At 44.8% G+C, this 24,429-nt stretch overlaps 1 protein-coding gene across 1 annotated transcript in view; it reads left to right on the top strand.

Annotated features, from left to right (window-relative positions):
- COL9A2 (collagen type IX alpha 2 chain) overlaps positions 1-22,765 on the top strand; it is a 28,388-nt gene extending 5,623 nt beyond the window's left edge. The window contains exons 5-32 of the mRNA XM_074191185.1: positions 1,973-2,026; positions 2,286-2,321; positions 2,533-2,556; positions 6,028-6,081; positions 6,678-6,731; positions 7,417-7,464; positions 7,829-7,885; positions 8,044-8,097; positions 8,392-8,445; positions 8,961-9,014; positions 10,229-10,282; positions 10,530-10,583; positions 11,903-11,956; positions 12,254-12,307; positions 12,495-12,548; positions 14,584-14,628; positions 14,853-14,906; positions 15,650-15,703; positions 16,165-16,218; positions 16,417-16,488; positions 16,680-16,715; positions 17,452-17,496; positions 17,666-17,698; positions 18,440-18,586; positions 19,544-19,598; positions 20,160-20,348; positions 21,948-22,025; positions 22,460-22,765. Of these exons, the coding sequence (XP_074047286.1) occupies positions 1,973-2,026; positions 2,286-2,321; positions 2,533-2,556; positions 6,028-6,081; positions 6,678-6,731; positions 7,417-7,464; positions 7,829-7,885; positions 8,044-8,097; positions 8,392-8,445; positions 8,961-9,014; positions 10,229-10,282; positions 10,530-10,583; positions 11,903-11,956; positions 12,254-12,307; positions 12,495-12,548; positions 14,584-14,628; positions 14,853-14,906; positions 15,650-15,703; positions 16,165-16,218; positions 16,417-16,488; positions 16,680-16,715; positions 17,452-17,496; positions 17,666-17,698; positions 18,440-18,586; positions 19,544-19,598; positions 20,160-20,348; positions 21,948-22,025; positions 22,460-22,659 (1,821 nt within the window). The 3' untranslated portion in view covers positions 22,660-22,765. The remainder of the gene's footprint in view (positions 1-1,972; positions 2,027-2,285; positions 2,322-2,532; positions 2,557-6,027; positions 6,082-6,677; positions 6,732-7,416; positions 7,465-7,828; positions 7,886-8,043; positions 8,098-8,391; positions 8,446-8,960; positions 9,015-10,228; positions 10,283-10,529; positions 10,584-11,902; positions 11,957-12,253; positions 12,308-12,494; positions 12,549-14,583; positions 14,629-14,852; positions 14,907-15,649; positions 15,704-16,164; positions 16,219-16,416; positions 16,489-16,679; positions 16,716-17,451; positions 17,497-17,665; positions 17,699-18,439; positions 18,587-19,543; positions 19,599-20,159; positions 20,349-21,947; positions 22,026-22,459) is intronic.
- The last annotated feature ends 1,664 nt before the right edge of the window (positions 22,766-24,429 follow it).

Here is a 24,429-nt window from a genome sequence, read left to right as displayed (position 1 = left end):
AATTTAAGGGGGGGGGGTGGTGATGGAGAGAGCACTGCCTTCAGTCCAATACTGTGGGTGCTGGCAGATGTTCCAGCACATGCTGATTAACAGTGAGGGAGAACATTGGGAGACTATTCTGGGGCAAGAAGGTGGGCCGTGGGAGGGAGGGAGGAATTTAGAGATTAAAAATATCCCACAAGCAATTTCCATGCAAGTCGTTGAAGACTCTATCATTTTTAATGCACACATTAGTATGTCTCAATTTATTAATAAAAATAATAGTTCCTTACATTTCTGCACAGTGCTAAGACATTTCCAAATCCATTATCTCCAAATCTCAGCTTTTGAGCTGCAAGGTTTCTTAGAACACAGAATGTCAGAGATGAGAGAAGCTTTAGGACCTAGGATGGCAGGGGTGGGAGACACCCCAGAAAAGAGAACTTCAGAGCTGAGAGGAGCCTTAGAACAAAGAATGTCATGGGAGAGGCGTAGAGAGGAGGGAACAGGAAAGGAGCTACACCTCCTGGACAAAGAGATTCCCTCCCTATTAGTGTGAATCCTGGGGAGTCCACTCCTTATTGAATCCCAAGCTGCATACTTCTCCTAGGCAGGAAAATCTTAACTTCAAATAGCAAGACTACTTCATGAGATTCTTTATTTTCACCAATCAAGTCCTAGTTTCAAAATAGCCAGCATTTACTTAAATATCTTCTTAAGGTTTGTGAAGTACTTCATAAACATTATGTCCTCTGAGTCTTCCAACAATCCTGGGAAGTAGATTCCATTATTATAGAAGAAGAAATTAAGACAGAGAAAAGTTAAAGACTTGAACTCAGGTCTTCCAGACTCCAGATCCAGAACTCTATCCATCGTGCTAAATAGAACAGCCTATAGTCTCATAATGAACTGGAAGGAACCCAAGTGGTCATCTCCTTCTTATTTTGTTAGGCCCAGAGAGGTTTAGAGACTTGACAGAAACAGGACTTGAACCTAGGTCCTGAAACTCCACTACATCAAGCCAATTAAGACAGGGAAACCCAAACCAATGGCAGTTAGGTGACTCAATGGAGACAGAAAGTTCAAATCCAGCCTCAAACACTTACTAGCTGAATGATCCTGGGCTTGCCTTAATCCACAAGAAGAAAATGGCCAACCATCCCAGTGTCTTTGTCCAGAAAACTCCATGGACAGTATTGGTGTGCTATGGCCCGTGGGGTCAAGAGGAGTTGCGCCTAACTGAACAGCAACAAACCCAAAGCAATAGCTAAAATAAAATAAAAAAATAATCTCAAGCAGTGGGTAACACAGGAATAAACAATGTCAGAACTCAACAAATACCAAATTGTAGAGGCTAAAAAGTGACTAATCCAAAGCACTGAAGACTGTTAAACAATAACCATGCTTTAAAAAAGAGCAGGATGGCTCCTCATCTATCCCCCGTGGCACATATCCAGCCTAATTAGACATACAGAGTTTACTCTCTAGAGGGGATTGGCACAGTGGAGAGACTGCTATAACCCAAGCAGAGTCAGTGATCATTTATTAAACATCTACTATGTACCTTCACTTTGCTAATTCAATTCAAATCCCTCCATCGACACCAACTGATTGTGAGGCCTCAAGCAAAGTAAATCATCTCTGAGAGCCTCCGTCTTCTCACCTGTTAAATGGAAATTAACTCCTGCCCTCCCTCACAGGGTTGTTGTAAAGCTTAAATGAGATGAAGTGTTTTTGTGTGTGTGTATGTGTGTGTGTGTGTGTGTGTGTGTGTATCTGTGTGTATAAAATAAAATATGTGTATCTATTACTAGTTAGCAATCTGTCATCTATCTATCTATCTATATCTTGGCCAACTGTCTTCAAAATGTTAGATACCCTCTTAGATTTCTTCCCTTTCTTATAAGAAAGGGTCACCATGAAATAGGAAACCCAGAGTGTGGATCTGAGTGTGGCCCTTATTAAATACTGACCATTTGCCTTTTTCCCCTAGGGTTTAACAGGAGCTAAGGGAGAGCCAGGCCCTCAGGGGACCCCTGGAGTCAAGGTGAGCAGGCACTGGGGGATGCCAAAGATGGAAGATGAAGTCATTGGTTCTCTTTTGGCTAGGCAAAACAATGTCTACCTGCTCAGGATTAGGAGGGGGTTATGAAACTGGGGAGGGGGCACAAGATTTGGGGTCCAGAGAGGTGTGGGCATGTGTGAAGCTTGGGTGGGTCTTGGGGTGTGGGGTAGCTGTCTGCTCTAAGGATGCACATCGTCTCAGATTCCTTTTGCCACTAATATTCTATACCTCTATTTTTTAGGGTCAGCCTGGCCTCCCTGGCCCCCCAGGTCTACCAGTGAGTATTTTAGTTGCCTGAATTTGTCATCCTACCTTTTAAGGACCTCTAGGGAGGAACTCTGGGGAGAGAGAGTCCTTAAGGAGGAGGTGGTTCTAAGGGAGAGGACTCTCAAAGAGGGGACTCTGAAGGGAGGGAGTTCTGGGAGGCGGGAGGGCACCAAGGAGGTTGGAAGGGGTTCCCAGTCTTTCTCTCTTTTTTTTGGTCATAGGGCCCTGGCTTTGCAGGACCTCAGGTAAGTCCTTGGGGAAGGGCAACATGTGGGAGACTGAGAAAAGTGGATAGAGAAGGGGAACTGGGAGAACAGAAGCAATTACCCTCTCCCAGCCAAGTCTTCCATAGCGATCTGAAGGGCTCACAGCCCACCATCTCTCTTCTCCTCCCTCCAATCTTCATCCCTGATAGAGTAGACTGCAATGTATCAACAACACTTTGTAAGCCTCACAATGTACCAGATAAAAGGATAAAAGTAAACAGTTTGCCTTCAAGGAGCTTATATCATAATGGAAAAGTCATATATTCATAATACATTAAAATATATATATACAAACATTCAGAATATATTAAATATATATATATATATATATATATATACATATAATTTTGTAATTTTGAGAAGGGAGACCTTAGCAGCTCTCTTAGAGTGTGAGGAAGATAAAGGAGTAAAGAGTAAGACTTGAAAGATGGAAAGAGATTATCAGAAACTTTTATTGTTGGAGCATTATCTGATTCTTCCTGACCCTATTTGAGGTTTTCTTGTCAAAGATTCTGGAGTGGTTTGCTATTTTCTTCTCTGTCTCATTTTGTAGAGAAAGAAATTGAGGCAAACAGGATTGAGTGACTTGCCCAGGGTCACATAACTAGTAAGTGTTGGAGGTTGGATTTGAACTCAGGTCTTTTTGAACTCCAGGTCTAGCACTCTGTCCACTGAGTGATAAATAGAGAGGTTTATATTTCAACCTTGAAGCAATAGGAGACAGCAGAGTTTGTTAATTTGGGGTCCAGACATGTTTTAACAGACTTGGGCTTTAAAAAAAATTACTTTGGGGAGCAGCTAGGTAGCACAATGTATAGAGCACCCGCCCTGGAGTCAGGACAACCTGAGTTCAAATCCAGCCTCAGACACTTAGTAATTACCTAGCTCTGTGAACTTGGGCAAGTCACTTAACCCCATTGCCTTGCAAATACAAAAAAAAAATACTTTGCCTGCTGAGTGAAGGATGGATTGGAGTAGAGAGGGATGAATCAGAGAGAATTATTTGGAGGCTGTTTCATCAGACTAGGGGAGGAATGTTGAAGGTCTGATCTTAAGAGAGTGGCTGTGAGTGTGGAGAAGAGAGGGTATGAAGAGGGGGTGAGTGAGCGTGAGGAGTAATACTGAGTTGGAATCCCTGAGTGATTGAAAGGATGGTGGTACCTCAAGTGTACACTACAGGGAAGTTGAGAAGACAGATGGGTTTGTGGAAGGAAGACAATGAGTTCTGTTTTGGATATGTTGAGTTTGAGATGCTTCTGGGATATCTAGTATGAAAGGTCAAGTTGATATGGGACTGGAGTTCAGGGAAGAGACTGGGAATGAAGCCTTAGATCTGGGAGATATTCGCATACAGATAGGGGCAGCTAGATGGTACAGTGGATAGTACACTGATCCTGGTAAATACATACATACATACATACATAGAGATGTAATTGAACCCATGAGAGCAGAGGGATAGGGAAGAACACTGAAACACAGCCATGATCATTGGCCCATCATGAATAATAAATTGGCAAAGGAAACTGAAAAAGAGTGATCTGATAGGTAGGAGGAGAGTCAGGAGAAGATAGTATACTCAAAACCCAGAGGACAGACAATAGCCCCATGAAGAAGTCAGTTAATGGTGTCAAATGCCCCAGGGTGGCCAAGACAATAAGGATTTAAGAAGAGGGTATGAGCAATTAGATAAATAAACATTATAGAGATACATAAATATTGAAATTTTAGGCTTAGTATACTGCCCCAACAAGAGTCAAATATGCTACCTAATTTGGTTTTGTTGTCTGTTTTTAATCATAAAAATTGTGTAATTTTGTTTCAGTTCTTTAATAATTTTTTATTGAAAGTTTCTTTTAATAACTAAAAGAATTAACAGATCATCTATAACTTTTCAGAGATTATGTTCATGTTAAGAATGAGATTTGGGGGCAGCTAGGTGGCGCAGTGAATAGAGCACTGGCCCTGGAGTCAGGAGTACCTGAGTTCAAATCCAGCCTCAGACACTTAATAATTACCTAGCAGTGTGGCCTTGGGCAAGCCACTTAACCCCATTGCCTTGCAAAAACAAACAAACAAACAAACAAAAATAAATAAACAAGCAAATAAATAAATAAATAAAAATGAGATTTGAAGCCAGGTTGTTGAGGGATGAGCAGAATGTGAGAGGGAAGGAGCAGGGAAATCATTGATTGTAGATGTTTCGTTGGATAGTATGGCGAAGAAAGGAAAGAGAGGTTCTTTAGAATCTAACATGGTTTTAGAGGAGGGAGAGAGTTATGGAGTGGGATAGGGTGGTGGGAGTGAATAGAGGATGAGTCAGGTAGACAGATGGATTGGAGAGGGGACAAACCCTGTCCCAACAGGGATTCCCATCCTTGTTAAGAGAGGATAATTCAGGAACATTGTTTACATTGCCTGATAGTTCTCTACCCATAGAACACTTTTCACTGACTTGCCCTGTTGACATCATTAGAAGGCAAGGAAGACCTTCAAACCCCAAACATTTCATTGATGAGCTTGATCAGCTCTCCCCTGAGCCTCGTATTGTGTCAGATGATAGGGAGAAAAAATAAAGCCCCCTTCCTGCCTCCCTAGGCACCAAGGAGTGAACTAACCCACCTGCCCTTCCTTGGTCTATTCAAAGGGCAAACCTCAGTTCAGACTCAGAGGTGAAACTTTCCAGGCTTGTCTCAGACTTGGGTGGGGGTGTGTAGGGGGTATAACAGGAGTTAAGTCGGGTTCAGGATGGGTTGAATGTGAGCTAATTCTCAGTTGTCTATCCTGATCAAAAGGACTAGAGATGTAGATAACCCAAAAACTCATTTCCATTTGGTTTGGACAACAAGAGGGGGGAGGGGGACAATTAATTTACAAGTTCAAACTAGGAAAGAGAGTTTAGATTCCCAGCACCCTCTCCCATGAAGCACTTGGACAGGGCAGTGGGTGGAAAGCTGGGCCCGAAGTCAGGAAGACTAATTCAAATCCTACATCAAATACTCACTAGCTGTGTGACCCTAGGCAAATCACTTAACTTTTTACTGCCTCAGTTTCCTCATCTGTAAAATAGGAATAATAATACCTGCTGTGAGGGTCAGAGGAGACATTTGCAAAGTATTTAGCACATAGATGTTTAATAAACAACATTTCCTTCCTTCCATGAGTCCTAGAGGATAACAGGATAGGTCGTAGAAAGAACCTCCTTGTGGAGGGAGGGGGTTTGTGGGAGGGCAGGCAGAGAAGACACAGGTCCTTAGGACTAGAATGTGACCCCAACTTTGCCACTGCCTTGTGATCTTGGATAAGTCACTAGTCTTCTCTGGGACTCAGTTTCCTTCTCTATAAAATGGAAGGATTGGAATCAATAATATCAAGGCCTCTTAGAACTCTGATACTCTAAACTCTAGAATAATGGGGCCACCTCTTTGATACTTCTTGCTTTTCTCCCCCAAGGGACCTCCAGGACCAGTTGGGCTCCCGGGAGAGATCGGCATCCCTGGCCCCAAGGTGAGACACTACCCTATCTCCAGGGTCTTATGTTTGCTGGTATAGAAAGGAAGACCAGAGATGTCAAGAAATTGAGAATATTTAGCCCAGAGAAGAGAAGACTGGGAGTTGGAGGGCAGGAGGGAGTGGGGGAGACTGGGAAGGGAATGCAATACTTTTCTTCAAATATATGAGGGGTTCCCCTGTGAAGGAGAGAACAGACCATTGACAGTGGAGGGGGAGAGGCTACAGAGAGGTCAGAGTAGGTTGGATGATGAGAGGTGGGGAGGGCCCTCTCATTACCTGTATGCTCTATTGCTTGGAGATTCTAGAAACAGCATTTTTGCTCAGGCAGGGGTTGAACTTGGCTAGAGCCTCCTACCTCTGAGATTCCTTGTGATTCTGTGATTTAAAAGCCACAGGCTCTTAAAGATGACCCTGGAAGGTCTCCCAGTGACAGTTTGGGAACTCTTTTCTTGAGTTAGACTGAAGGTTGTCTTCCTGTAGCTCTGGCTTTCTCTCAGTTGCTGCCAAATCTGAACTCCTCTTCCAAAAATGTTGAGGCTGGGACTGCCAGAGTGACCTCTATTTTCCTTGGCACTAATATCTCTTTTCAGGGGGACCCTGGACCTGAAGGACCATCTGGACCTCCTGGCCCTCCAGGAAAACCTGTGAGCATCCTTCTTCTGTTTCCCTCGGGGAGGTGAGGGGTGGGACCGAGAAATATGCACTGGAGAACATAGATTATGTGATAGCTGCCTATGTATTCTCACAGCCCATCATAGGAGGAGGCTGGGTGTTTTCCAATCCTGTTGGCCCCCTTCCCTACTCTTCATGTCCTAGAGTCGGGTTAGTGGCCATTTTAGTTGTATGACCATCTTGGTGGTGAAATAGGGATTTCTAGGGGTGGTGGAGGTCCTTAGAACCAAGTCTGGGAACTATTTAGGCTCAGATTTGATTCCTTGGAACTTCAGGATGGAATGTGGGGTTCACTTCTCAGCTCCTTGTCCCAAGGAGGGACTGAGCCATTGATCAGGAACACTGTAAGAAAATGCACCCACCAATGTGAAAGGTTGGGGCTTCTCAGACTGAGGAGGCCTGAACCCCAGAAGCCTGGGGTGGAGGGATCCTCTCCCATAGCTGCATTTTCTGGGAGTAGAAGACAGGTAACTTGAAAGCGCGCACCTTCATGGTGAGCTCTCTCCTCACTGATATTTGGTCTGGGATCCCACAGTCATCTCTGAGAGACAGAGGAGGGGGCTATAAGCAACCCAACCTGTCTCAAAACCTGGAAAGCTCTTCCTGGCTCTGTGACCCACCTGCTTTCTGAGACCTCACCTGTGATTCCTCTTTCAGGGCCGTCCTGGGACCATCCAGGGCCTTGAAGGCAGTGCTGACTTCCTGGTAAGTTCTAGTATTGGTTCAACTGCCCAAGTCATTAAGGACCTTCCTTGGGGAGTGGGGGTAGGGGAGAGAAGGGATGGGACCTCATGGAGGTCAGGAAACCAGTAACTGGCCAGAAGAGGCCAAGGTCTGGCTGTGCTGAGAGGGTGGTAGCTGGTTGTGTCCAGGAAAAGGAGGGGGAAGGACAGGCTAGCCCTGGAGCCAAGAATACCCCTAAATAGGGACTAAAAGTGAGGGGCTTTGGAAGAGCAGGACTACGTATCTTGCCTATGGACTGGTCCCTCTTCCCCATGCCAACCAAGTGCCCAGCTAGGATTTGGATCTGGCCTTGATTAACTGTCCTTCCCCTGTGTTTGTATTTCAGTGTCCAACCAACTGCCCAGCTGGTGTGAAGGGGCCACAGGGGCTGCAGGGGGTGAAGGTGAGTCCGGAAGGGGCTTAGATGGGTTTAAGGACCTGGGACTCAGTGGGTATTAGAGGAGACAAAAACTCAGTCATGTCTGAAGCCTGGGGATGGGGGGGTGTGGTTAAGGTCTGGCATTAGAGAATTCAGCTCAAACTTCTTTCCTCTCCCTTTAGGGACATCCAGGTCGTCGGGGACCCCTGGGTGAGCCAGGCAGACAAGGGAAACCGGTAAGTTTAGGAGAGTTCCTCTAGGTCATCATCCCCTGCCTGTATCCCTTTGGGGGTGGGGGGGAAGAGAGTGTGTTGATGGAGAGAGCTGCAGGCTAAGGGCAGAGAGGGGAACCTACAGATGAGGGAGAGAGTCCAGTGAGGGGCATGGATCCATATGGGAGGTTCTTTCCCTTCTCGCTCCTGTTTCCTGAGTTTTCTGAGAATGGACCTGAGATCTGTTTCTCTTCCTCTTCTTTTGCTGGACTGACAGACTGTGGTTGTCAGGCCCTGACATCTGCTTCCATCCTCTAGGGTCTCAAAGGAGATGTGGGTGCCTCCGGTGAGCAGGGAATTCCTGGTCCCCCGGTAATGTATCTCTCCTACTTATCTCTTCCTTCTGCCTTGGGGTACTATGGGACCCTCTTGGCTTAGAGATCACAGAATCATTGCCTACCTGGGAGGAAAGAGGCCTAGGTTCTTTCCCTGTGTTTGATATTCATAGATTTGCTGCATGACCTTAAGCAACTCACTTAACAGCTCTTAGCCTCAGCTTCCCTGCCCATAAAATAGGAGTTGAACTAGATTATTCCCCAAGGTTCTTTCATTACTAAATCTTAATATCTTACTATGATTCTGGATATCAACCCTTGGGAACTTTCACTACTTCCACTTCACTAGTTTCACTTTCATCAATGCCCATTGGTGCCCACCTGGTTGGGACTTGACACAATGAGCAGGGGTGGGTTGTGCCCAGGTCAGGGACTGGTCTTTCTTCTGGGAAATGAGACCAGAAAGATGTATGAGCTGGGTCAGGGCAGTGTGGAGGAAGCAAATACTACCCTTATGCTGAACCCATCCTCTGCATCTTTCTGTCTTGACAGGGCCCCCAGGGCATCAGGGGCTACCCAGGCATGGATGGATCCAAAGGAGAGATGGTGAGTCCTCAAAAATCCCTGAGACCATCTTTTGCTTCTTTTTTTTTTATTCCCAGCACTTAGTACTGTTTATTGAACTAAATTAACGTAGTGATTAACCATTGAGAACACAGGCTCCCAATCTCAGGTCTGGTGTGGTCCAATTCAGCTTGGAGGCTCCACCAGTCTAATTTAGAAAATGCCAGAGTATCAATATTATAGATAATGATAATGATGATATCACAGAAAATAATCTGTTGGGGATTATTTTTTGGCTTGAATCTACATGAATCTTTGGCTTGAATCTACCATGGCTGCTAATCAACTCAACTCTTCTAAAGTCTATAATCTTAGGGAATTGTGCCAATGACAAAAAGCAGAGAGATGATCCTATCAATAATAATTATATCAAATCTAGTCATTATGAGCCAGTTAGGTGGTATAATGAATAGAATGTCAGACCTGGAGCCAGAAAGACCTGAGTTCAAATTTGACCTCAGACTCTTATTAGCTGGGTGTCCCTGGATCAGTCACTTAACCCTATTTGCTTCAGTTTCCTCATCTGTAAAATGGGCTGGAAAAGGAAATGGTAAACCACTCCAGTATTTTTTCCAAGAAAAGCCCAAATGGGGTCACAAAGAGTTGGATGTAACTGAAAATGACTGAATGACAAATAGTTATAACAAGCATTTATTAAGTTCTGATACAAAAAAAAAAGCATTAAGAAATGCCCCTTCTCCAACTCCCTAGATCATAGACAAGTTAGGATCTCACATTTGCATTGGTTGAAAGCCTGGGACCCCCCCCCCCCGATAAAACTAAGGATAAAGGTCTATAATACCAATAATGGCTGTGACCATCTTCATAAAAACACTAATGACAATATTGCTGGTATCATTAATGTTAGCAGTGGTGCTAATAACACCAATAGTAAGAGTAATATGCATAACCATCATCATACCATATAATTGATAATGGAAAGAATGCTAGGATTGAAGGCACAGGACCTGATTCAAATCCCAGTTCAATCACTCATTTGAACTTGGGGCAATGTATCATAGCTTAACGTATCACAGCTAGGCCTTGGTGTCCTTGTCTGTAAAATGAAGGTTTGTTTCCAGGTCTAAATCTAGGATCAAATGTCCATGATAATGATATTATTCACAATGGTCTTTATAATCATGTTGATGATGTTAATCAGATTATGGTGGTGATACTTTCCCTCCCTTCTCCAGGGTCCTCAAGGCTACAAAGGGATGCTTGGGTCCATTGGTGCTGCTGGGAAGCCTGTAAGTCCTTCCTATGTCCACCCCTCGGCTTCTTGGGCTTTGTCCCCTGGCCCTTCTCACTCCTGTCTCTGGCTAGGAAAGATTTTGTTTGGGTGTCCCCACTTCAATGGTACAAACACTAAGCTCTTTTTTACTGTGAGAGTTTTTTCCAAGCTCAAGTTTTTCATGCTACAGTGAACTGAGGTGGGTACTGCCCATTCTGGGTCTTTTCTCCTGAAAAAATCTATTTGCTCTTTTCTGTCTCTAGGGTGAAGAGGGTCCCCGGGGACCACCAGGCAGAGCTGGGGAGAAGGGAGATGTGGTAAGTCAATGGTTTTGTGTGTCCCTTGCCCCAGTGAGAACCCAAACTGGTGGGGTTGGAGTCATGAAGGCGGGGAGGGAGATCTGAGTCGGATTGGGGTCTCCTCCATCTTCATCTAGAAAATGTGTGTGTGTGTGTGTGTGTGTGTGTGTGTGTGTGTGTGTGTGTGTGTTGACAAAGAATAAGAAGGGAGTCACTGTCATCTGCATGGGTGTCTATGTGTATACAGGGGCAACTGTGTTTGGACCTGTGCACGTTCCGTGTGGATACCTGTGGATAATGGAGTACGCACATGCATTCTATGTGCAAAGAGCACAGGCTCTGAAGCCTGATGCCTGTAATGGGAATTCTGCCCTTGTCAAGACCTGTGGGACTGAAATAAGTCACTTATGAACCTCCATTTCCTCCTCTGTAAAATGAGGGGTTGGGACTAGGTAGCCTCAGAGATCTCTTCCAGTTATAGATCTAGAATCTCATGTGTAGGTAATGTTCTGTATGGAATGCTGCATACACGAGAATTCTGTGTGGGTGATTACCTATGAGCACACACATGCACTCTATAAATAATGTCCACAAATATATACATGCATTCTGTAAGGACCTCTATACACACCTGGATTCTCTGTGGGTGGTTACCCACACTTACACATATAATACATACATGGATTGTGATTAAATGTATGTACATGATACATGTTTTATATAACATTCACATGTGTGGTTACATATGTACTGTATACATATATTCTATGTGGAGCCCAATGCACATACTATATGGAGAGCTATGCATAATGTGGGTCCTTCGAGGTTGTTTACATAAGTAGGCACATACATGTACACTTGTGGTCTGTAGGGATCCTGCCTGACCCTTGGGTACGACCCAAGCTGGACTAAAGAAGGACCAGGCTCAGGTTGGAATGGACCTTGAGAGGTCAGGGGCTTCTCCCCTGCTGACAGTATGGGGCGGCCCAGACCGGACGGCTCCAGACCAACCTCCTGTCGAGGACTACTCATGCCCCATTCCTTTCCCCAGATGCCATCAAAGCATAGCTGAGCTAACAGGATTAGGAAGTTGGAGAAGTGGGAGAGGGGAGGGGAAGTCAAAGAAATGTTTCAAGCAGATCCAGAGTCTGAGTCTCTGCAGATTATTGGGGTCTCCCTCGAGCTATCCATTTCCCTGACCAGCTATGCTGGGGGCGGAGGCATACACACGGTTGTCAGTGACCCCAGACCTAGTCTTCAGCCAGGGAGTATCCAGGGGGTGTGTTGGGGGGAAAGGAAGGGTCAATATGACTCTACTTTCCTGTTTGGTTTTGCAGGGTGGTCAAGGTGTTCGAGGCCCCCAAGGAAGTGGGGGACCTAAGGGAGAGAATGTAAGTACTTCATTGGGGGGAGGTCCTGGTTTCCTGGGACCTACCTGGGCTTAATTTCAGGGCAGGGAGATCAGATTCAAGTGAATCCTGACTCAGAGCTGGGCAAAAATCTGACTCAGGTTTAGCCAGATGGGGGGAGGGGATCAGAAGACCTGCATTCTAGTTCTAGTTTTGTCACTACTTCTCTGTGTAGCTTTTGGGCAAGTCCCTTCCCCACACTATGCCTCAGTTTCCCCACTTGTAAAATGAGGGGTTGGACCACCAAAAGGTCTCTGATGTCTTTCCCTTTCTCCATAGGGCCTACCCGGTATCGATGGCAAGGATGGGACGCCTGGAATTCCTGGAGTGAAGGTAAGGGAGGTGTGGCCCATGTGGCAGCATCTGGGTCAGCCACTGGTGGAGGTGCAGCCCCCTCTTCAGGAGGCTGGGGTGATGGGTGCCCAGGGTCATTCATATCAAACAGTCCCATGACACCCTGGAAGGTCCCTCAGTCTGGGGCTATAGACAGAATAATATCTGCGGCTATTCCATCCTACAGGGGAGCGCTGGACAGCCTGGACGGCCCGGAAACCCAGGTCACCAAGGACTGGCTGTGAGTATCAGTGCCAGGGTCCCATTCTGGCACAAACCTCAAATCATGCTTATTCTGGGTCTTAGTTTTTCCTCTGTAAAGTGGGGGTGGGAGGGTCAAATTGAGCTCTGACTCCTACAGCCTTTCCAGATTCTGTCATTTTTACATTCAAGGTTTCCTTCCCAGACTTGACATTCTTTCTTCAAAGTTGCCTCCCAACTCTAACATTCTGGGCTCCAAAAATCTTCCCAGATCTAAAACACTTGAGCAGGAGGATATCCTCATAGGTTCACAGAGAGTGTCAGAAGCATGAAGGGTGGATAGAACCTTGAGTTTGGGTTGGAGGATCAAATCATGCCCTGCATCGTGTGTGATGGATGGGTGGGTCACTTCCTTTTCTGGAATGAGTAAAATGAGGAAATTGGACTAGAAGACCTCCACCATCCTTTTGTTCTAAATTGGGATCCTCAAAATTGAGGGGAAAGGGACCTTAGAAAGTGTTTAGTCCAACTGGCATCTGAGCAAGAATCTCCCAACCATTCTAATAAAACAAATTAGAAACAACAGGTGAAAGTCATAGGAAAGTATATTTTGACTCAAGAAATGCATCCCAACCAATAGAACTGTGCCCAAGTCGAAATAGCTGCCTTAGGAAAGAGTGAGCCCCCTGTTTCTGGAAGTCCTAAGATGGAGGCTGGACCATCATTAGTCACTCAACTCAATTTTTTTCTGCATCTACTATATCCTAAGCCTCCTTTAACTCTTCCTCCAACCCTACAGCTCTTGGTTCTGCCGGCCTAGGACAAATCTAATCTCTTCTTACAGTTGGAGACTGCTATTATAACTACCTCCCAACTAGTTTCCTTACCTCCTTCCCAGTGCATCTTACACTCAACCCCCAAATAATCCTAAAGCATATATCTTTAGCAAGACCCTGGTTTGATAACTTCCTGAGGAGGTTAGCTAGGTGGTGCAAAGAAAGAAAGCACTGGCCCTGGAGTCAGGAAGACCTGAGTTCAAATCTGTGCTCAGACACAATAATTATCTAGCTGTATGACCTTGGACAAGTCACTTAACTCCATTCCCTTACCCAAAAAAATGAAAACAATGAAAAAATAAAAATGAAAACTTCCTTAGGTCTGTGACCCACAGGATCAAGCCTAATCTCAGTCTGTCATTTAAGGTCTTACTCAGTGTGATTCCCCTGATCTTCCCAGTTCCCTCTCCCTTTCTCCCCCAGATCAGATAGTTGACTGACCATGAAATTACTGTTTTGTGGGGGTGAGATAGACCCTGAAAAACTTTCCTTCTCCAATGAGCAGTTTTGAGCTACAAGATTTAGGTTTATTCCTGGTTATCACAGGCCTTCTCAATGGTGACTAAATTCCACTAACAGAAGTCCTAGCTAGGGAGGGTCTGTCTCTCTCTCTCTCTCTCTCTCTCTCTCTCTCTCTCTGTCTGTCTCTGTTATTTACTCCTGTGGGTACTTTTCTCCATTGGTAAGTCACTTACTTACCATATTTAGGTATATTTCTTTATCCTGACATCTGCATTTTTTATCAGAAAAATGATAAAATTGGTTGAGTTCAAAGGTTCTTAACACAGGGTCCACAAAGTTTGTAGATAGATTTCAGAGAATCCATAAACTTAGATGGAGGAAACCATGTTTATTTCAGTATAATCAATTTTCTTTATAATCTTATATATTTCATTTTATGCACTTAAAACCATTATTCTGCGAAGGAACCCATAGATTTCATTAGACTGTCAAAAGGGATCCATGGAACAAAAGAGGTTAAGAATTCCTGGTATTGTAGAGGTTAGTGTAGTGAGTCTTGGATACTTACTTCTTGCAAGGCAATTAAGTTCTCTGAGACTCAGTTTCCTCATCTTGGGTCTCTTCTATCTCTCAGTCTATGATTCTATGCTTCTGACCTGGCTCTCCTGGCTTCTCCTCTTTCTGATGGTTGCACCAAAGTTGTATATGGGCTTCTGGGGATGGCCTGGAGTTTCTCTAGATGCTATCAATAGGACATTCATACTCTTCTTTTTACAGGGTTTGCCAGGTCAGCCAGGAACCAAAGGGGAACCAGGAGATAAGGTGAGAGGATTTCCAACTGGGGACATTCTGGCTATGGAAGGGAAAGGTTTGGAGGATTGAGGAATTCCAAAGTGGGAGTCTGACCTGTCCCATTTGCAAGCAGGGCTTTGTAGGTATGGGGCTACCCAAAACTTTTCTAAGGGGATACTTTGGAATTAATGGAGAGGGGTATGCATGTAGTAGTCAGTCTGGAGCTGAGCTGTTTTTGGTTGGTTTTTCCATAGGGTGAGCCTGGTCAGAGGGGCTTTCCAGGATTGTCTGGTCCCCCCGGGAAGCCGGTGAGTGAAAATGTTCCTGTGATTGTCCCCCAAAAAGCAGAGGCTTCACTTGAACAGAAGAGATCCCACACCCTCCCAGTCTCTTCTTGCCCTTAGGATGCTAGCGACCAGGGAGGGCTGGGCCAGGGCCAGGGGCTTAGAAGGCTTGTGTTAAAGCCTTAGCTCTGCCATGCATGGTCTGTGGGACCTAGATCAAATAAATCCCTTCCTTTCCACTTTCTTCTATTAAAAACAGGATTAGATTTGATAATTTCTGGGTTCCTTTCTAACATTTTTTATCTATATCTATATTTATATATCTATATATAGATATATATGTATCAACATATGAACAACCTAAAAACAGAAGAAGATGGCAAAGTGTTATTGTGTAGGTTAAACACAACTTGGAGTAAGTTCATTCCAAGAGCTATGGAGCCAGGCTGGAGGGGGCCAGGCATATGTTGCCCTTACCTAATAATCCAGAGGGGCTTTCTAGAGGAGATGAACAGAATGCTGACCTTGGAGACAAGAAGACCTAAGTTTTAATCTTGCCTCAAATATTGACTTGCTGTGTATCCTGGGCAAGTCACTTAATCTGTATATACCTTATTTTCCTCATCTGCAGAATAAGGGAATTTGTGCTTCCAGCTCCAATATTCTATAAGGTGGGATTCCATCATCAGGCAGAAGAGGGTCTTCCAGATTTGTGGGTAGGGCTGTAGTCCCTGGGGTACTAACTGTGTCTCACCTCTGTCCCCCAGGGTGAGCCTGGACCTCGAGGAGAAATTGGCCCTCAGGGCATCCCAGGGCTGAAGGTAAGAGGGGAGAGGTTAAATTCCCCTTGGGAGGGTGTGTAAAATTCCTGGGTTTCCTCCTTGAGGGTTTGCTGTGTGTCTCAAGGGAGATTGTTGAAGTGAGGCTCCCCAGCAGACCAGGCCTTGGCAAGACTCTTGGGATCTGGGTTTAAGTCCAGGCTCATCTAACTTAGTGGCTATATGACCACTGGCAAACCATTTAACCTCTCTGGGTTTGTTTTCTCACAAAAGTTATATGTGCTGTTTACCTCCCTGAGTTGTCTTGGGGATCAGGTGATATAGTATACAGAAAGAATTCAGGAAGTTTCAAAGACAACAGCTATTATTTGCTATGAGAATAAAGGCAGGTTTCCTTTGCCAATTTTAGCCACATCTGCTCCTAGGATTGGGGCCAGAGAGGTAGGGATGGTGCAGGGGTTTCTCGGATTCCCTTAATGACTCTCTCTGTTCCATCATTTCAGGGTGACCAAGGCGAGAGAGGGCCTGTGGGACAGCCAGGCCTACAAGGGAGAATTGTAAGTGTGTCAATCCTACCTGAGCTGGAGGATGGGGATGGGAGGGGGAACAGCCAGTCATGGGACATAGCCCAGGATGGAAGGAACAGAAGGAAAGAAGGAGAACACACCTGATCTTTGGGGGTCTCCAACTCATTTCTCATGGTCTCCTGCTCTGGGACTCCCCCATTCCCTTAATTGAGTTTCTTCTCCCTTCAGGGTGCCAAGGGGGAACAGGGGCCTCCAGGGATCCCAGGACCCCAAGGTCTACCAGGCATCAAAGGAAACAAGGTAAGAAATGGATTCAAGACCATTGGGAACACAATGGGGAAGCCAGGAGAGATAGGGCAGGGAGGGAATTGGGGCAAAGAAAGCAGACTGGAGAAGTCTCAGAAAATGTTGAAAAGGTACCAAGCTGGGGAGACTGGGGAGATTCACAGAGATCAAAGAATACCCTCTTCCCTACTTTGTTTTTCCAACAGGGCTTCCCAGGGAAAATCGGTTCCAGAGGCAGTGGTGTGAGTACCTGCTCAGAGGAGGGGAGAGGCAGGGGTAGCAGAAGGGCTGGGGATGAGATCTCATCCAGTCTATGCCTTTTCTCAGGGACTCCATGGTTAATGAGTAGTAAGAGTCCATTTCTATTTCCTTTGCCTCATCTTCTCTTACCACCTGTTAGAGTCATTTCTCTCCCCCCCCCCCCAAGAGCTGTTTTGGGTGTCTTGAGTACCCGATTTGCCAGCATGACAGCTGACAAACACTGTATGATACAATGGGAGAAAATCCTTCCTTGGCCTGAGAGTTTCATATTTTACTTATAATTTTTCCCTATGTGACTTTGAACCATTCACCTCATGTGGCTGTCATGAAGGAAATGTTTTGTAAACAGTAAAGAGGAAGAGGGATTGAAGCTAGCTTACCAGCCCCTAGCATGGGACTCAGAGGGGTCCTCTAGAAGGGTGGTTTTCTCTTTGCTTCTTTCACTGCAATATTTCCAGCTGACACTAGGAGGAACAAGGTAAGTACCTTAGTACATGCAGCCCCAAGGCAGGCCTCTGGTTCACTTGTCTTTTTCAAATAGGACTCTCCCAAGAATAGAAAAGGTCAGGAGACAGAGAGAGAGAGAGAGAAAGAGAGAGAGAGAGAGAGAGAGAAGACTTCATGAATAATGGTGCCATTGGGAGAGCTGGGAGTAGGGTGGAGCTGGCACCAATTCTCTCTACTCGCCTCTCCTACTGCTCTGTCTTTGCTTTGCAGGGTGATCCAGGTGTGGAAGGTCTCCCTGGGGAGAAAGGAGAGAAGGTGAGTGGGTCAGAGTTTGTAGCTGATCCCTGAGAGATCTCCCAAGGGCAGACAGACACCCAGGTCTCAGTCTTGGGGTTAACCTGAAGGATTTTGATGGACCAAGGGTTGCTGGGAAAATGACCACAGGAGTGGGTCCCCATGACTCCCGTTTTTTGTTTCCCTCTAGGGAGAGTCTGGAGAACCAGGCCCTAAGGGACAGGTGAGTGCATGCCCATCAGACCATCTCTCTGTCCAACCTGCTAGCTCCTCTTCCCTCCCTTTCTGTTTCTTTCTTTTCCTCTTTTCTTTCTCTTCCTTTTATGCCCTCTTTTCTTCTTTTCTTTCCTCTTCTGCTCACTATTCTTTGTTTGCATATAGGGATGTGCTGGAATCAGCTCAGAATGGCTTACTAGAGTCAACTGTTAAATGTTTGTTGAGAGTTATACATCAGAAATGGGCAAACACTTCAAATCTAAGCTTGACTCATTATTTTCTTGATTGTCAAGTCTTGAGAAAATGTTAATATGCAAATTAAAGTATGTTATGTGTACATTTTTCTTCAGGAAGCTGGTTGTTAAACATTTATTAGCACACTCTTACTTCATGTTCATCCTCTGACTCTCTCTCTCCTCATACAAATATAGAATTTGACTCTAGAAAGATGCATTGGAGAACTTCTAGTCCAACCCTGTAACTTTGCAGATGAGAAATTAAGGTTTAGAGAGGAAAATGACCTGCCCAAGGCCACAAACAGAGTTAAGGATGACCTTGAGCAATCACTTCACCTCTGGACCTCAGTTTTCTCAATTTTCTCAACCCTTCATTTCCATCTTTCTGTCCCTCTCTCGATCCCCCTTCTTTACCTTAAGTCTTGGAGATGGAAATGAGAGGTGGAGGGATGCCTACTCCGACTTTGTTGTTCTTCCCCTCTGCAATCCTCACTCTCTTTTCCCCATCACAGCAAGGCATCCGTGGAGAGACAGGTTTCCCAGGTCCTGCAGGGGATGCAGGAGCCCCTGGAGTGCAGGGTTACCCAGGACCCCCAGGGCCTCGGGGAATCACTGGAGAAAGGGGTATTCCGGGTCTGCCTGGAAGGCAAGGTGTAGCGGTAAGTTCCCCTCTTAGCTTTGGGTTGGAATAGAAGAAAAACAAGTCAAAGTTAATATTCCTTCTAAGATCTTACATAAAGAGTGATAGAAGAGGCCAAGTAGAGTGTGTCTCTGAGATCACTGCAGAGACAGGTCTAGATTCTACAAGCCTATCTTGGGAGAGAAATTGTGTCCCAGCTCATCTCCACTTTTATAGTGTCCACACCAGGAATGGGTTGGAGCTATAGCTTGAAGAATTGAAGTCAGTAAGTCAAAAATATTTATTAAACAGGGTATGGGACTAACTCTAATGATAAAAATATGACAAAGAAAATCATCCATGACTAGATGTTCCCTGTCCCTGACCTCAAGAAATTTATAATCTGGGTGGCTAGGTGGTGCAGTGGATAAAGCACTGGCCCTGGAGTCAGGAGTACCTGGGTTCAAATCCGGTCTCAAACACTTAATAATTATCTAGTTGTGTGGCCTTGGGCAAGCCACTTAACCCCATTTGCCTTGCAAAAATCTAAAAAAAAAGAAAAAAGAAAAAAAAAGAAATTTACAATCTAATGGGGAGAAACAACACACAAAAAAGGAAACTGAAAAAGGGAAGGAGGGAAAAGACAAGGGATGGGGAAGATGGTGGAGTCCAGTCCAAAGGAGTGTAGCTGATGGGAAAAAGAAGAGATGGCTAGTCTGGGAGCTTTGCAAAGAGGTCTTTGTTCTGCCCTGCAGCCCTCCAATCAGATCAATCAGATGTAAAGAACTTCTGGAAGGGACAATGCTTTGGGGTCTCCTTTGGGTACTGGTTGAGGGAGCTCTTTCAATGGCTGGGCCTGGAAGCAGGAGGGGCAGGATGTTCCGGTGATCTCCAGGAGCCTAGGCTTTAAAGGCTACCTGGGTTTTTGAGGTTGAGTTTGGGGAGGACCTCAGAACCAGTGGCAGCTCATTTCCATATATCTGTTCTTGGTTTCCAGGGCCGGGATGCCAGTGACCAGCACATTGTGGATGTAGTACTAAAGATGTTGCAGGGTGAGTGAGAGGGAAAGGGGGCCTGGAACAAGTGTTTATCAATGTGTCTGTCAATGAGTCAAGTACTTTACAAGTATTTTCTTATTTGATTCTGGGATGATCAAGCCTTGAAGCCCTTGAGAAAAACTGTATCATACTTTTCTTTATTTTTCTTGGATTTTTTGATCTATATTTTATTTTTCACAGCATGACTTACATGGAAATGTGCTTTTCATAACTACACATGTATAACAACAACCTATGGGAAGGGAGGGAAAGAGAAATTTGGAATTCAAAATTTAAAAAAATAATTTCAAAATTGTTTTTACATGTAATTTAGAAAAACATTAAAGGAGAAAAAAGAAGAAAAAACCCACAGTATTCCTATCATCTTCCCCCTCAATGGTTCTATTGGACCCCTTTCAGAAGGATCTGATTGGTCCCTTGTCTGACAGTCTCTGCTCCTCTCTTGACTTCAGCTTTTTCTCTAATGGGGGCAACGATCTATATCTGGAGTTATCCCCCACACCAAGGCATGTCAGGCACCAGCTTCTCCACCCTTCTTTTCTCCTTGCTTTCCAGAACAATTGGCCGAGGTGGCAGTAAGTGCCAAGCGAGAGGCTCTTGGTGGCATAGGGGGAATGGGTCCTCCAGGCCCCCCAGGCCCTCCTGGGTACCCAGGCAAGCAGGGTCCACACGGACACCCAGGCCCCCGAGGTATCCCTGGTATCATTGGAGCTGTGGGACAGATTGGCAACACAGGACCCAAGGGTAAGTAAGGAAGAGATTGGAAGAGATTGGAATAAAGAGATTGGAAGCTTGGACTGGTTTCTAAGGGGCACAGGTAGGGAGGGGCAGATGTTTTGGAAAAGGTCTTGGACTTGGAGTTAGTCAATCAGTCAACAACTTTCTTGGTACCCTTAGAGACTGCCATTTGTCCTTGTAGGGTGTCAGTTTCCTCATTTGTAAAATAAGAATATAAGCCTTACTCCTTCATTTCACATGGTTGTGGTGGAGGAAGCATTTTGTAAATCTTAGGGCCTAAAGAAATGGAGCTATTCAAGTAGTTTTTCCTGATTTCCCCCTGGGTTAATGCCTATCAAACAAAATCCCAGTTTATTCATGTTTATGACCTATATTTGCTATCTGTGAGCATGTTTTATCCCCCAGTAGACTCTAAGCTTCCTGAGAACAGGAATTGTCTCACTTCTGTATCTATATTCCTATCACCTAGTGCACACAAACATACACACACATTTTATAGTGAGAATTTAATATATGCTAACTAAAAAGAATAGTGACAGTAAGATTACCCAGACTAATAGCATATGTGTACAAAGTAACAGCAATATTGTAAGATGATTAGCTATGAATGACTTAGCTATTCTTAGCAATTCAATGATCCAAGAAAACTGAAGGATTTATGATGAAAAATGTCATCCATTCTGCAGGGAAAGAATTGATGGTGTCTGAATACAAATTGAAACTTTTTAAAAAAAATTTATTTTTCTTGAGTGTTTTTTTAATTGAAGGGAGTTTATGTTGTCTTTCACAACAAGAGTATTATGGAAATGTTTTGTATGACTACATATGTAGTTATATCAAATTGCTTGCCTTCTTAATGAGGGGGAAATAGAAGGGAGAGAATTTGGAACTTAAAAGTTTAAAAATTCAACATTAAAAATTGCTTTTACATGTAACTGGGAAAAAATAAAAATATTATACACAGGAAAAAAAGAATAATAGTATAGCACCTTGTCCTTGGGCCATATTGACCTGAACAACCATCAAAAAAATGAGGCAATGACAACAAATTAGTAATAGTAATAGTAATAGTAATAGTAATGGTAATGGTAATGGTAATGGTAATGGTAATAGTAATAGTAACAGTAAATTAATAGTGATAGTGATAGTGATAGTGATAGTGATAGTGATGGTGATGGTGATGGTGATGGTAATGGTAATGGTAATGGTAATGGTAATGGTAATGGTAATGGTAATGGTAATGGTAATGGTAATGGTAATAGTAATAGAAGTGGCATGAAGGATGGAGAGGGTTCCTGCTATGTCCTGAGTTCAATCTTGGGCTTTGGGGTGTCTAGATAGAGGTCTCCCCTATGCTCCCCATAACCTCTCCTATCCCTGTCTCCCCAGCTTCCTTCTCTCCTTTCTTTCTCATTCCAAATTTCACTCCCAGGCTCATTTAGGGCTTCTTGTTTGGGAGGGAGAGAGATCATCTTATCAGGGAACAGGCTCTGGGTTCTGAACCTCTCCTGTGGGGCCTGATTTTGGCCTTGTTCCTTCCTGGTTCTTTCACACTGTCCTTGAGCAAGTAAGCCAAGCTCAGAGAGCTTCCTTTTCTCTTGGCAGGGAAACGTGGAGAGAAAGGAGAACGAGGTGATGAAGGTCGTGGGCATCCTGGACAGCCAGGGCCTCCAGGAATCCCAGGTAAGTGTCAATGGGAGGAGAAACATTGGTTGTACCCCTTTCCTCACTTGCCCTTCCCCTATCACCAAGGCAAAGGATTGTGAAACAGAATGCCGGGCTTCTCTTTCTGCTTTAGGTAGGAATAGATAGAATGCAATGGAAACACGGCCATTGGGAGAAGGTCTAAAGGAATAGGGAGATAGTTTTTTCTTTCATGACCACCTCTGCTTCAGCCCACGAAAATTTCAGGAGACTCCTGTTGAATCCTGGAGAAACTTTTAGCCAAACAGATAACCTGGGAAGGGTCCTGCTCTTGTGTGGTGTTCACAGTCTCAGTTTGCCCCTCTGGGCAATGGCATGTCCTAAAAATGCTTAGAAATCTGGGGACAAAGGATAGCAGATTGAATTGGAATTTGATGGGATCCTAATGTTCTTCCTCCTCCCCCTAAATTCAGGACTTCCTGGACGGCCAGGTCAGGCCATCAATGGCAAAGATGGAGACCGTGGATCACCGGGTGCCCCAGGAGAGGGAGGTCGACCAGGCCTGCCTGGCCCTGTGGGGCTCCCAGGCTACTGTGACCCCGCAGCTTGCCTTGGAGCCTCAGCCTATGCTTCTGCTCGCCTCACAGAACCAGGAACCATCAAGGGGCCCTGAGTCAGGCCAGAGCAACAGCGGGGTGGGCCCTGCCTTCCTTGCCCAGTGCTCAACCCATCCCCTTTGATGGATACCCAGAACCCTGGCCCAGAGAACACCGATTAAAGTTGAGGACCGAGGGGTTCAACTGGCTGGTGGTCTATATCAAACATCTTGGGAAATTCTAAATGAAAGAGTCATATGGGGGTAGAAGAATAAGGTAGACCCCAGGATCAAAAGGTTTGAGCGCTTATTTCTTACCTTGGATTTCAGACTTCTCCCCTGTGCTCCTATACCAGATACACATCTCCTTCACACATTCTTCTCTCAACTCTCCATCCTCTGAACACATTGGATGGAGGGAGAGGGGTTCCTAATATTGGTCCCTTTTACTGGACAGTCTGGTCACCCTGCTCTTCCTCACTGACGTTCTGGGATCAAAGTGTCCACACTCAGGTCAGGAGTTCAGGCTTCCCACCCCCTCCCCCCCCCACCAGCTCTGTGTGAATATTTAATGATACCCCTTCCTTCCCAATCCAGAGCTGGGAATACTGGCTCAGAGCTGCCCAGATGCAGAGCTCCCCTTCCCAGACGGGGATGAGACAGCAGAGGGCTAAGGACCGAGGACCATGGCAGCATAGCCTATAATTGGAGGGTAGGGAGGAGGATGGTGCTAAGGCTTGGGAGAGTCCCCAAGCCCCTGGAAAAGCAAAGTCATCTTTTGACACATCCCTGTGCCTATTCGTAATTCTGTACAATAAACTCCACAACCTGCCCACCACCCGGAGCCCATGGATGTCTCAAATTCTGTTTTGTAGTGTGATCACATTATCTGAGTGTATGTGTGTGTCCCAATAACATGGTTTAGGTACACAGAGTGCTGAGAGCAGGGGGCAAAGGCATTACTGACCAAGGGATCCATCAGTCAGCAAGGAGTTATTAAGCAACTACTATGGATCAATCTGCTCTGTTAAGAGCTTAAGAAAGGAGGAAAAATACTTTTTTTCTTGACTTGTACACCTCATAATCTAATGGAGAAGGCAACAGGTAAACCAGTATATAAACTGGGTAGGACCTACCGAAGGGAGGTATTAGACAGAAGAATAATCAGGAGAAGCTTCCTAAAAAGAAGGATTTTAGCTGGGAAATGGAGGAAAGGTGAAAGCACCTTCCAGGAACAGGTCAGGGAAGGCTTTCTGGAGGAAAGGGCTTTAAAAGAGGAACATAAATTAGCATTAGATATTGGGATAGGCAGTATGGTGGAGGAGTGGATAGAGTTGGTTTCATGGTCAGTAAGGCCTATATTCAAGTCTGGCCTCTGACCCATACTAGCTGTAGAATTCTGGCCAGTCAAATCACTTACCTCTCAGGGCCCTCAGCAACTTTCCACTCTATAAACTACAGAGCAGGTGTTGGTCCTAACTGATGGAAGGTTTTTCCTTTCAATATCAATGAAATAACAGGTCTGGACCAAAGGGAAAACAAGTATCTGATATTTCTAGGTTTATACTTAAAAGTTTTACAGAACACTTATACACACCTTCATTTGCTAGGCATTGGGTCAAATGCACTCCTGTGGGCTATATAATGACTCAGAAAAATCACAAATTGAAATTATCTACAGTATATTGTATTTTGATTTTGTTAAATTTAATTAACCAAATTTAATGTGATTTTGCCAAAAGTAATTTCTCATTTATATTTCTGAGGTCCTGACTTGATTCATCTGCATCAGGACTTACTATAACAGAATCTGAGGGTTGAAATATACCTCAGAAATCACCTAGTTTA

This window comes from Macrotis lagotis, chromosome 1 (genome assembly GCF_037893015.1).
Source record: "Macrotis lagotis isolate mMagLag1 chromosome 1, bilby.v1.9.chrom.fasta, whole genome shotgun sequence".
Taxonomy (NCBI): domain Eukaryota; kingdom Metazoa; phylum Chordata; class Mammalia; order Peramelemorphia; family Peramelidae; genus Macrotis; species Macrotis lagotis.
The sequence above is the reverse complement of the archived record's forward strand: the minus strand, read 5'-3'. Positions and strand labels throughout refer to the sequence as shown.